Raw genomic sequence first — 13,908 nt, 5'->3', positions numbered from 1 at the left:
ACTGAAGGAGCTGAAAGGATTTGTGGCCCCATGAGGAGAGCAACAATACCAACCAACCACAGCTCCCAGGGTCTAAACCACCAGCCTGGGAGCACTTATGGAGGGATCCAGGGCCTTAGCTGAATATATAAGAGTGGAGGGCCCTGCTGGGCACAGGTGGAAGATGAGATCCTTGACCTCATGAAGGCTGGACGCCCCAGGGGGTGGGAGTTTTGAGGGTGGGGAGGTGGGAGTGGGGGGGTAGATAGAGGTTACATCCACAAAGAAGAAGGAGGAGGTGTGAGGGGATTGGGGGTTCCTGGGTGGGTGGGGGATGGGGTAAGGGGACAACATATGAAATGTAAATAAAACATCCAATAAAAAAATTAAAAAAAAAACAAAAAAAACAAAGTAGGCTTGGGAGCAATCTTACATGATTACAGAATTTCCTGGTTATTTGACCACTTTTATGCTATTTCTGGAGATAAATGCATTTGTTTTAGACAGGGTAATCAAAGGGAGGTAAAGAGATAGTGATTTGGTTCAAATTTATTTATTTATTTATTTATTTATTTATTTATTTATTTATTTATTTGGTTTTTCGAGAAAGGTTTTCTCTGTGTAGCCCTGGCTGACCTGGAACTCACTCTGTAGACCAGGCTGGCCTCAAACTCAGAAATCCACCTGCCTCTGCCTCCCAAGTGCTGGGATTAAAGACCTTTTTTTTTTTTTTTAAATGTGTAGCCCAGGTTGGCCTCAAACCTGTGATCCTCCTGTCTCTGCCTCCTTCAGCAAATCCTACCGGCGTGTGCCACCACAACTGGCTTGTGCCACAAATTAAATTTGTGCCACAAATTTAATTCCTGCATGAACCCGTGTTTGATATATACCATGAAACACCACTCTTTGTTGTGGCTGGGTATGAATCACTGTCCAAATCACCAAATACTTTTCATCGGCAAATTACATTTATTTAAGATTAGAATACTTTTGTTTCTGAATGTTTATGCTACTTTTTTCATTTATTTTTAGCTGGCTAAACTAATGTGAGCATCATTTTCTGTGAATAGAAAATATCTAGGTACATGTTAAAATTTACATTCAAGGCTATCTAAGCATAATCAAATAAATTTTCTACCTATGCAGGAGATGGGGATGAGAGACGGTATATGTGAAGTGCTTATTTGTGTAACCTTATGATTTTAGTTTGTGTTACTCTTCAGAAAGAGAGGAATGATTACAAATCATGAAAAGTCAAAATGAATCAAACATCAATACATCAATAGTTGATATTTTAGAAAATAATAAAATGTATTGATTTATTTTAATTAAAAATCAGAGATATTTTTTCCAATTGATGTAAACCTAATAGTTTTCACTATATTTGAAATAAATATTATAGCCAGTAAGTCATAATTAATAAAATAAGTTTCTGGATTTGTTCTTCTATTCAAATTCTATCTTTGCAACCACCTTGTGAACTATATTTCAGCAACAGTCTAAGCTACATGCCAGGTAACACTCCAGGTAGTATGAAAGAAACTATTGCAAGAAATATTGCAATTTGCTACTTAGAGTCAAAGAGCTACTGAACCTGTGTTTATGAGCACATGCAAACATGTACCCTATGCGACTCATATTCACACAAGCAGCTATTTAGCTAGGCTAGCAAGAGAGATATGAAAAGAATGTACTTGTCTGTAAAGGAAATTCTTGAGGAGCAATACAGAAAATTGAAATACTTACTGTGGAAGGACTGAAGACTGTTAACTATCCTTTGATCTGCCAGTTTTCCTGATTTTGTCATCTGGCCACATTTGAGTTCATTAGAAGACTCTCTTGATTCAATCCAGCAAATCATTTCTTCACTATAAATAAAATCTAGAGTATGGATTTCATTTCTATCGGCTGAGCTTACAGTTGTCATTTTACTTCCATTAGTGTAGAAGAGCTCAATTGTTTCAGGACTTGCAATTAGTAACATTGGTGGCTTATCTGTAGGCTCTGGAACAAAACACAGAAAACTGTTGTTAAGAAAGAGGGGTTGCTATTGTCTTGTATTTTCAACGGTGCATTATCAACTAAAAGTTACTCCTAGAGTTTTAAAATATCATTGGAATAGAAAAAATGCTTGCATGAAAACACTTTTTAATAAACTACACACATGTCTCATTACATGCATCATTTCAGTCTCTGGGAAAATGTATTTGTCTGAGCACTTGCTTCCATTATTTCCTAAGTCATAATGTGTGGTCTGAATGTAAAATAAATGCTCTACTTTTACCTATGTTGGACAAAGAAAGTTCTGTGCTATGAGTTTTATTTGCTTGTTTTAGCCACAATGATGTATGTGAATGACCTACTCTACAGTTGCTGAGCTTCCCTTGAGAGCAAGGACATGCATTTAGAAACTCAATGTGAAAGGTCAGAAATAGACTTTCTGGAGCAGAACACCAAAAACACAGGCTCCTAGCAAGATTCACTTGTAACCTTGACCTCTATAGCTATAAAGTTACTTAAGATCCAAACAATCAATTCTAGATGTAAAACAAACTTTAAAACCATACTTTTATGCAATGCTAGCATTGGTGATGTTAGGATTGATGTTTTTATTGACCTAGTGAAATTTTCCCAAATTTTAGTGGCACATTCAAAGGTAGTAACAAACCTCACATGAAAACTAGTGTTTCCAGAGCTTGGTTTCATGCTCACACTAGTATTGTTACTAAAGTGGTAGAGAATTAAGAATTTCTTATTTCAGTTTTTGTTATGAGCTCTAGTAATGTACCACTAAGTCTTTGTGGCTCAGATTACAAACCTATCAGGAACAGAATTCTCATTACTCATGGCCACCACATCCTATGTCAAGCTGCCAGAATCTCTCTCAATACTTACTTCAGTGACATTTCACCTGTTTTCCCACCTTATAATGGTGCCTCCTCTAAAGTGTCTTCCGTAACACCAGCGATAATTATGCCAACAAAGCACGGTGTAGATAATACAAACTTCATGTTCATTCTCCCAAAAAGTCACCCCATGCAGAACACAATTAGAGTAAGCAACATGTTTGAGAACTTGCCTTAGATGTCTTCTCATTATATCTTAAATGTTTTTTTCAAGTTCCCAGTACTGTTGTCTACTGTCATCTCTTCCTAGAAAGGTTACACTCTGTGGTGTTCCTTGTTTAAGCTACAGAGACTGAAAGACATGGCTCTGTTCTTTAATATTATCTTATCCCACATTGACTAACTTTCTTACCTCATAATTTAGACATAACTTTTCTGGTGAAACTTCTGTCACATTATATAAAGCTGCAAGTCTCCTATTCTCCACTAACTCTTATCAAGTATTTCTTTATTATCACTGCTATAGCACCTATACTTTCCTATTTACTCATTTCTATAACTTAATTGTTCTATTTTGAGCATTTAGGAGAAAAGCTGAATAATACACTACTCAGAGAAACAGATGAAATGGAATTTTTATACAGCAATATTCTTTGGAAACATTGTGACACTTAAAAGATACACCTAGGACATAAAATACATTTTAGTCCTTGAAAATGATCCAGGAAAATATTGAATAATCACAAAATCATAAACTCAGCGGGCATTGTGAGGATTGTGAAATAAAACCAAAGAAAATATATCTTGGGCTCTAGAAATGGGTCAGTGGTTAACCGCACTGACTACTCTTCCAGAGGTCCTGAGTTCAATTCTCAACAACCACATGGTGGCTTACAACTATCTGTAATGGGCATCTGATGTTGCCTTCTGTTGTGTCTGAAGACAGTATACCCACATACATGAAATGAATAAATAAATCGTTTAAAAAGTACATTTATTGGAATAACTGTAGAAATCTAAACTTCAAATCAAGATTACATAGTGCTCCTTGTTATTTATTTTAATAATAAAGAACTAAGGCTCTTTAGCTAGAAGAACTCTCTCCTAGACTTGGTGTCATCTCTCACAAGATTAAAAATACCAGTCGCATTGTAGTCCAATGTTTTTCATGAGGATTGACACCCTTTCCCCTAAGGAATTACCTTACCATGCTTTGTCAGCATCCACACTAGCAAAAAGAACTCTAATCTCCTAATTCCAGTGGTGGTATGATGCTGGCCCAGGGACCATGCCAGCCACCAGAATTTCAGGACTGTACCTGGCACTACACCCTAGATGCCACAACTCCATCTCCTAAATTGTGTTGAAAGCCCTGCTCATCCACAGAACACTCCAGCCAGATTTTGCATTTTGAGAGAACACAAAAACCAAGGAAAAAGACAATAATTCAGCAATGACAAACTCAAAAATATGCAAGCAGTAGTAAAAGAGTTTACCCTAAACTTAGATACCTAGATGCCAGCATAAAATACAATCAACAACAGGCAGGGCAGTGTGTCACCTGCAGAGCCCAGCTATCCTAGAACATACAGGCCTGAATACTCCAAACGCAACTGAATCGCTAGGAAATGACCTTAAAATGAATTTTATGAAGGTAATAGAGCTCCATAGAGAGGGAATGGATAAAGCCCTTGGAGAAATGAAGAAAATGACTTGCAAAAAATTGCATGAACTAAATAAATTCCTTAAAGAAAGCCAAGAAAGCCAAGAAAAATTCAATTAACAGTTTAAGGAAATGGATTAACCAGTTTAAGACATAAGAATAAAAATAGAAGCAATAATTAAACAAAAACTGAGGGAGTTCTGAAAAGGAAAATGGTAAGCAAACAAGAACTAGAATCAAGAATCACCAATAGAATCAAAGAGATGGAAGTAAAACTCTCAGATTTTGAAAAATGAGTAAAATAAAAATTACATCTAAAAATACTCCTGATACCAAATATCCAGGAAATCTGGAACACTGTGAAAAGACCAGTCTTAGAGTTAATAGAAATAGAAAGAGAAGAAATCCAGTTCAAATGACCAAAATATGTTCTAAACAATATAATGGGAGAATTTTGTTCTTACTTAAAGACAGACATGCTTATTAAGGTTCAAGAAGTTTAAATATCAAATAGCCTTCCAGTCAGTGCTAGTGCCCTGAGCAATGCTGGGGCACCAGCTCTGCACCCAGTCCCCCAAAACCCAGAGGAGGTTGGACTGTCAGGAGCTCTAACATGCCCAGGAACATAGGATAATAGGATCACAGGATCTCAGGAGCTTGGTCACACCAGGATTTATGGATTCCAGAAGCAGCCAGTTTTCCAGGAGCTCTTACACCCAGGATCTCAGGATCACAGGATGACAGAGACAGCTGGACTCTGAGGAGTTCTGACACAATCAAGATGACATGACAGACAGGCTGGAGTTAGAGACAATGTGTGAAGGTAGCACTAGAGATAACCAGATGGTGAAAGGCAAGCACAAGAACATAAGCAACAAAAACCAAGGTTAATTGGCATCATCAGAACATAGTTTTCCCATCGTAGTAAGTCCTGAATACCCCATGACACCAGAAAAGAAAGATTCAAGTTTCAAAACACTTCACATATTGATGATAGAGGACTTTAAGAAGGATATAAATAACTCCTTCAAAGAAATGCAGGAGAACACAGGTAAACAGGTAGAGGCTCTGAAAAAGGAAACACAAAAATCCCTTAAAGAATTACAGGAAAATACAACCCTAAACAGAAAGGAAATCCAAGATACAGTGAGAAGACCAAATCTAAGTATAATAGGTATAGATAAGAGTGAAGGTTCCCAACTTAAAGGGACAGTAAATATCTTCAACAAAATTATAGAAGAAAACTTCCCTAACTTAAAGAAAAGATACCTATGAACATATAAGAAGTCTACAGAACTCCAAATAGACTAGACCAGAATGAAATTCCTCCCATCACATAATAAGCAAAACACCAAACGCACAAAACAAAGAAAGAATACTAAAAGCAGAAAGGGAAAAAGGTCAAGTAACTTATAAAGGCAGACCTATCAGAATTACACCAGACTTCTCACCAGAGACTATGAAAGCCAGAAGATCCTGGACAGATTTCATATAGACCCTAAAAAAACACAAATGCCAGTCCAGGCTACTATACCTAGCAAAACTCTCAATTATCATAGATGGAGAACCCAAGAGATTCCATGACAAAACCAAATTTACACACTATAATACCCCAAATCCAGCCCTAAAAAGGATAATAGAGGGAAATCTCCAACACAAGGAAGGAAATTATACCCTAAAAACACCAAGAAAGTAATCTTCCAACAAACCAAAAAGAAGATAGACACACAAACACAACTCCAGGTTTAATAACAAAACAAAACAGGAAGCAACATTCACTTTTCTTTAATATGTCTTAACATCAATGGACTCAATTCTCCAATAAAAAGGCATTGATCATCTGACTGGATACGTAAACAGGACCCAACATTTTGTTACATACAAGAAATGCACTTCAGTGCCAAAGACTGACACTACCTGAAAGTAAAAGTCTGGAAGACAATTTTCCAAGCAAAACTTCCCAAGAAACAAGCAGGAATAGCAATTCTAATATCAAATAAAATCAACTTTCAACCAAAAGTTATCAAGAAAGATAAGGAAGGACACTTCATACTCATCAAATAAAAAATCAACTAACATGAAATCTCAATTCTGAATGTCTCTGCTCCAAATGCAAGGGCACCCACAATCATAAAAGAAACTTTACTAGAGCTCAAAGCATGCATTGTACCTCATACATTAATAATGGGAGACTTCAACACCCCACTCTCATCAATAGATCATGGAAACGGAAACTGAACAGAGACACAATTAAACTAACAGAAGTTATGGACCAAATGGGGTTATCAAATATCTGTAGAACATTTCATCCTAAAACAAAAGAATATACCTTCTTCTCAGCATCTCATGGTACCATCTCCAAAATTAAACATATAATTGGCCAAAAAATGGCTCGACAGATAGAAGTAACTAGAAATAATCCCATGCATCCTGTCAGATCACCACAGACTAAGGCCGGGCTTCAATAATGAAAAAAAAAAAAAACAACAACAGAAAGCTCACATACACACGGAAACTGAACAACTTTCTACTCAATGATAACTTGGTCAGGGAAGAAATAAAGACAGAAATTAAAGACTTTTTAGAATTTAATAAAAATGAGGACACATCATACCAAGACTTGTGGGACACAATGAAAGCAGTGCTAAGGGGAAAACTCATAGCTGTAAATGCTTAAACAAAACAAAACAAAACAAACAAACAAAAACTGCAGAGAGCATACACAAGCAGCTTGACACACACCTGAAAGCTCTAGAAAAAAAAAAGAAGCAAATACACAAAAGAGGAGACTGCAGGAAATAATCAAACTTAGGGCTTAAATCAACCAAGTAGAAACAAAAAGAACTATACAAAAGAATCAACAAAACCAGGAGCTGATTCATTGAGAAAATCAACAAGATAGATAAACCCTTAGCCAGATTAATCAGAGGACACAAAAACAGTATCCAAATTTAAAAAAAAAATCAGAACGAAAAGAGAGACATAACAACAGAAACTGAGGAAATTAAAAAAAAATCATCAGATCCTACTAAAAAAAATCTATACTCAACAAAACTGGAAAATCTGGATGAAATGGACAATTTTCTAGACAGATACCAGGTACCAAAGATTAATCAGGAGCAGATGAACCATCTAAATAGTCCTATAACCCATAAAGAAATATCAGCAGTCATTAAAAGTCTCCCCACCAAAAAAAAAGCCCAGGACAAGATGGTTTTAGTGCAGAATTCTATCAGACCTTCCAAGAAGCCCTAAAATCAATTCTCTATGAACTATTAGACAAAATAGAAACAGTGGGAACACTATTCAATTCGTTCTATGAAGTCACAATTATGTTCATACGTAAACCACAAAAAGACCCAACAAAGAAAAACAATTTCAAACCAATTTCCCTTATGAATATCTATGCAAAAATACTCAATAAAATTCTCACAAAGCAAATGCAAGAACACATAAAACAATCATCCATCATGATCATGTAGGCTTTATTCCAGGAATGCAGGGATGGTTCAATATTTGGAAATCCATGAATGTAATCTACGATATAAACAATCTCAGAGGGAAAAAAAAATCTACATGATCATCTCACTAGAAGCTGAGAAATGATTTGACAAAATTCAACATCCCTTCAAGGTAAAAGTCTTGGATAGAACAGGAATACAAGGCTGATACATAAGCATAGTAAACACGTTATACAGCAAACCAGTAGCCAACATCAAACTAAATAGAGAGAAACTTGAAGCAATCCCACTATAATCAGGGACTAGACAAGGCTGCCCACTGTCTCCTTACCTATTCAATATAGAACTTGAAGTCCTAGCCAGAGCAATTAGACAACAAAAGGTAGTCAAATGGAAGCAAATTGGAAAGGAAGAAGACAAAGTATCACTATTTGCAGATGATATGATAGTATACTTAAGTGATTCCAAAACTTCAACCAGAGAACTCATAAACCTGATAAACAACTTCAGCAAAGTGGCTTGATATAAAATTAACTCAAACAAATCAGTAGCCTTCCTCTACTTAAAGGGTGAACAGGTTGAGGAAAAAATTAGGGAAACGACACCCTTCACAATAGTTACAAATAATATAAACACTTTGGAGTGACTCTAACCAAGCAAGTGACAGATCTGTATGACAAGAACTTCAAGTCCCTGAAGACAAAAATCAAAGATCTCAGAAGATGAAAAGATCTCCCATGCTCATCTCACTAGTATCATGCCATGGATTGGCAGGAATAATATAGTAAAAATGGCCATCTTGCCAAAAGCTATCTACTGATTCAATGCAATCCCATCAAAATTACTTCTCAACTCTTCATAGAGTTAGAAAGAGCAATTCTCAAATTCATTTGGAATAACAAAATATGCAGGATACCAAAAACTATTCTCAACAATAAAAGAGCACCTGAGAGAAATACCATCCCTGACCTCAAGCTGTACTACAGAGCAATAGTGATTTAAAAAAAACTCCTGCATGTTATTGGTACAGAGATAGGCTAGAAGATCAATGGAATAGAATTGAAGACTCAGAAATGAACCCACATACCTATGGTCACTTGATCTTTGACAAAGGACCTAAAACTAATCAGTGGAAAAAAGATAGCGTTTTCAACAAATGGTGCTAGTTGAATTGGAGGTCAACATAAAGAAGAATGCAAATTGATCCACTCTTATCAACTTTTAGAAACTGAAGTCCAAGTGGATGAAGGACATAAAAGCAGATTCACTGAAACTAACAGAATAGAAAGTGGGAAAGAGCCTGGAACACATGGGCCCAGGGGAAAAGTTCCTTAATAAGAGACCAGTGGCTTTTGCTCTAAGATCTAGAATTGAAAAGTGGGACTTCATAAAATTGCAAAGCTTCTGTGAGGCAAAGGACACTGTCAATGGGACAAATGGCAACTAAAAGATTGGGAAAAGATCTTTACCAATCCTTCATCATATAGAGGGCTAATATCCAAAATATTCAAAGAAATCAAGAAACTAGACTGCAGACAGTCAAATAGCCCTATTAAAGATGGAGTGGGGAGATCAACAAATAATGTTCAACTGAGGAATATCTAATAGCCGAGAAGCATTTAAAGAAATGTTCAACATCTTTAATCATTAGGGAAATGCAAATCAAAATGAGATTCTACCTCACACCAATCAGAATAACTAAAATTAAAAAGCTCAGGTGACAGCTGATGCTGGTGAGGATGTTGAGAAAGAGGAACACTCTTCCATAGTTGTGGGATTACGAACTGGTACAACCAGTCTGGAAATCAGTCTGGCAGTTCCTCAGAAAATTGAACATAATATTACCTGAGGATCCAGATATACCACTCTGGGTTAGGGCCTCTGTATATACCTAACGATTGTGTAGCTTGGTATTCCAGTGGGACTTCCAACATTGATAGTAGGTTGTGTCTCTGACTTTTTATCCTGTAATTGGGACCTTTGCCCTCCTACTCAGTTGCTTGGTCCAGCTTTGATATAATGGTTTGTACTTAGTCTTGTAACTTGTTATGCCCTGTTCATTTGATATGCCTGGAATGTGTGCAGTTATTTTTTTTTAAAGAGAAATGGAAGAGTAGATCTAGGGGAGAAGGAATATGGAGGAGGGACATGGAGGAGTGCAGGGAGGGAAATCTTCAGTCAGGGTGGGATTTAATACATGAGAGAAGAATAATAATAAATAAAAAGAAATTACCTCAGTATAGCCATAGGCATAGTTTTAGATTTGAAAACGCTAAACCTTGGTATAATAAAATCAACAAACATAGCAAAAAAAAATGCCCATGACACTATAAAACTAGCTCTCTTAGTCAGGGTTTCTATTCCTACACAAACATCATGACCAAGAAGCAAGTTTGGGAGAAGTTTTATTCAGCTTACACTTCCACATTGCTGTTCATCACCAAAGGAAATCAGGAATGGAACTCAAGCAGGTTCTGAAGCAGGAAATGATGTATAAGCCGTGAGGGGATGTTACTGGCTTGCTTGCCCTGACTTGCTCAGCTTGCTTTCTTATAGAAACCCAGGACTACCAGCCCAGGGATGGCACCACCCACAGTGGGCCCTCCCATCCTTTATCAGTAATTGAGAAACTGCCTTGCAGCTGGATCTCATGGAGACATTTCCTCAAGGGAGTTTCCTTTCTCTGTGATAACTCCAGCTTTCGTCAAATTAACACACAATACCAGCTAGTACACTAGCCCAATATAACATACATGAAATGCTTGAGTGTAAGCCAATGGACAGGGAGACTTGAAATGCAAAGGTAATTTCTACAACAAAGAGATCACCCAGGAACCTCAGACAAGTGGTACAGCATCTCTGCTTAATGTAACATTGTCAGCAGAACACATCTGAGCCCTAATAGTCACTGGGCTTTTCTGAAAAATCTCTTAATTCTACAATGAGACTATGTTACATTTGCCCTCTGCATTCAGAATCCACACTTGGGCTTTCTTTAATACGCTTGGATTGATCCTTTTCTATGTGACCTTGGAAGATTTGAAACCAGGGAGATTATAGATTTCTCAGTTTAGAGAGTCTTAAATGTCCTTGTTATCAGATTTACAAAGATATGCTGACAGTAATGTCAGTGTTTATTGTCTTCATGTGACATCAGAAATGAACTTACAGATTTTGCCTCTCACTCAAAATGAGCTTCTGTTGAAAGCTTCTTTGCTGCAAAGATTTATGCAAACCATAAATTTTGACAGGTACTTCTTAGCTCACTAGAAATGTGAAAATTGCTGAGACTTCTGAAATTTGTCAACATAGAAAAACTTATTTAACATAATGTGTCTACTTTTGCAGCTGATTTTTAAATAATCAGGTGACTATTTTAATTGAAAATTGATGTCAAACATTTTAGATTTTTCCTGTAAGATAACAGAAAACACCAAAAGTTAAGTTAAACAATAACTAAATTGACATCGTTTGAAACAGGTTATCCTTAAAAAAAATCACAAATGCCATACTGGAGGAAGAATACTTAGAATGTAAGTTATGAAATATGTTAAATAATATTTATATATTCTGCTGGCTATTAACTGTTTTCTTTAGGCAGGCGTCTATACCACTTGTGTAATGTGTAAAAGACCTTTAAATATAGAAATACTGAATATCTTTAAAATGTAAGGATAGAACTCAGGCTGACTTAATGCCATGAACCAGCTCTGACTTGTAAAGAGTACTATGTGTGTCCACTTGCACTCTCTCTGGTCTCCATAGCTAACTGAAGAGACCCTTTAATAAAGATGAACTGCTGCCCAGAATAATGTGATGCCATTACTCTGTGCCATCCCAGAGTCAATTGAAAGTTTTCTCCAAGGAGCAGTAGGAAAACACTTCATACGAATTCCATCACAGACATACCTGAATCAAAGTTTAGTAAGATGTAATAAACATTAACCTTTCACACAGAAGAGATTGGATCTCCAGAAAGCACTGATCAATGCTCCAGCTTAGAGAAGGACAGTAGATTGAATAAGCCCTTCCACTGGGCTGTCAAGCACATTCTGGAGATTAGTGCCACACAAATGAGAAGGAAATAGGGTTGGGCTGGAAACATGGCTCACTCATAGAGAACTTTGAAATCATTGTTGATGTGATGAGTTTGCCTCCTAGCACTGTCTTCTGCCCCTCAAAAGTTAAAACATATGGTGACAGTTCTTCTTTTCTAAAACATAATGGCCACATTAATCCCTCCCTTCCCCCTCAGTTCAATTCTTAGTAAAATAAATAGTAATATGGATAAGGATAATATATCCTTAGTAAGTATAATATATAGTATAATTTATAATATAGTGTAGTATAATATATCCTTATAGTAGAATAATAGTATACTATTCTTATAATAGTAAAAGGATGCATTATCACTTATTTATAAAATGAAAAAACATACATTAAATGAAGAATATTCAATATAAGCATATATTGAGCAAGAAGCATTATATTATTTATCTGTAGTACAACCTACTTTGAAACATTTTAGTTTTATAGTGTAATTATGCTGAACTGATCTCTGTGTAAATATTCTTTGCTTAGTTAACTAATGTATTTAATGTTTACAGATTTTGAGTATACAAAGACTGAAAAACAGCAGTCCAACAATGTGCCTTCATGAAAGATCTAAGCTGTTAGACAGATTACGGTATTTCCTCAAATATCTAACCTTTTATCATGATGATTGATACCATACATAATAAAATTTCCAGTAGGAAGTGTGGCACTTGGTCCTATGGAAGCATGTTGCCCCAGAAAATGGGGATACTAGAGTGGAAAGGGTGGATGGGTGGGTGAGGATGCTCTTAGAGGCCAAGGGGAGGGGAATGAGATGGAGAGTATGTGGAGGGGAGACCAGACAGGGGGACAACAGTTAAAGTATAAATACATAAAATAATCAATCAATCCATCAATAAAAAAGATTTTCAGGGTAATAGTTATAGAAATTGTGGATACCTCTTTTTTCAGTGATTTTAAAACATCTAAATATTGATGAAATTACATTTTATTTTAGGGCTTACAAAAACACAAGAATTTGATATACAGGAATTAAGAAAAAAGACTTATTTTAGAAAAATGACTGTACAAAAAGAGCAGATAAGTGAGAAACATTTACTGGAGAGATGGTGACTGCATTCTTTTTAGTTTACTGAAGACAACACATGACTTACTGTTTGAAGAACTTCACAATGATAGACTGAAAGCTGACACTTAAGCAGGATATTTCAGGCATCAGAAAAGAAATAAATGTAGCTAATTTTTAGCAAGGTACATATTCATGACTATTAGTTAAGTGCTAATATTAACCAAATGATTCATGTTACGAAATGAAATTGTTGAGATGTTAAGTAATGTAAGATCATGCAACCTGTGCATGAGAACTGGATTCAAAAACATATATTTTTTGAAACATAAAATGTCATATTAAGGAAGTATTATGGCACATTGGATGTTAGAATGATGGACAGTTTTAATTAAAGATACAGTGGGAAGCCAGTGATAATTAAATATAGTTTATAAAGTGAGCAGAACTGTGTTTTAAAGGAACAAAGTCAGAAATACAATGCAGTATAGCCATGTGTTAGTAGAATGCAGGGAAACTAATAACTATTCATTGTACCTCCAAAATTACTGGTTTTACTTTTATTTTTCAAGTGAACCACTATAATTCATATCAGATGGGAAGGAAAAATATAAATGTCAGACACACATACACATTTAATTTTCTATTGCACCTTTCAATAGTTCTTTCTTTATATTTAAGTTTTAACTGTAAAATGCTAAGGAAAGTTTTTTTGTGATCTATGAATTTGATGTTCTGCGTGCTTCTTGTACATATAAGAGTGTGCTATGTGTATATTTATACATCTATATACTATCTCTTTCATATATACACACACACACACACACACACACACAC

The 13,908-nt window shown here is 35.9% G+C and overlaps 1 protein-coding gene across 1 annotated transcript in view; it reads right to left on the bottom strand.

The window, feature by feature from the left end:
* Nucleotides 1-13,908, bottom strand: part of Lrp1b (LDL receptor related protein 1B) — a 1,533,520-nt gene that overhangs the window by 980,462 nt on the left and 539,150 nt on the right. The window contains exon 5 of the mRNA XM_028754677.1: nucleotides 1,726-1,983. Coding sequence (XP_028610510.1) covers nucleotides 1,726-1,983 — 258 coding nt within the window. The remainder of the gene's footprint in view (nucleotides 1-1,725; nucleotides 1,984-13,908) is intronic.

This window comes from Grammomys surdaster, unplaced genomic scaffold, assembly GCF_004785775.1.
Source record: "Grammomys surdaster isolate TR1022 unplaced genomic scaffold, NIH_TR_1.0 126035, whole genome shotgun sequence".
In the NCBI taxonomy this organism is placed as follows: Eukaryota; Metazoa; Chordata; class Mammalia; order Rodentia; family Muridae; genus Grammomys; species Grammomys surdaster.
Note: the sequence above shows the minus strand (reverse complement) of the source record. Positions and strands in the feature narration are given on the sequence as shown.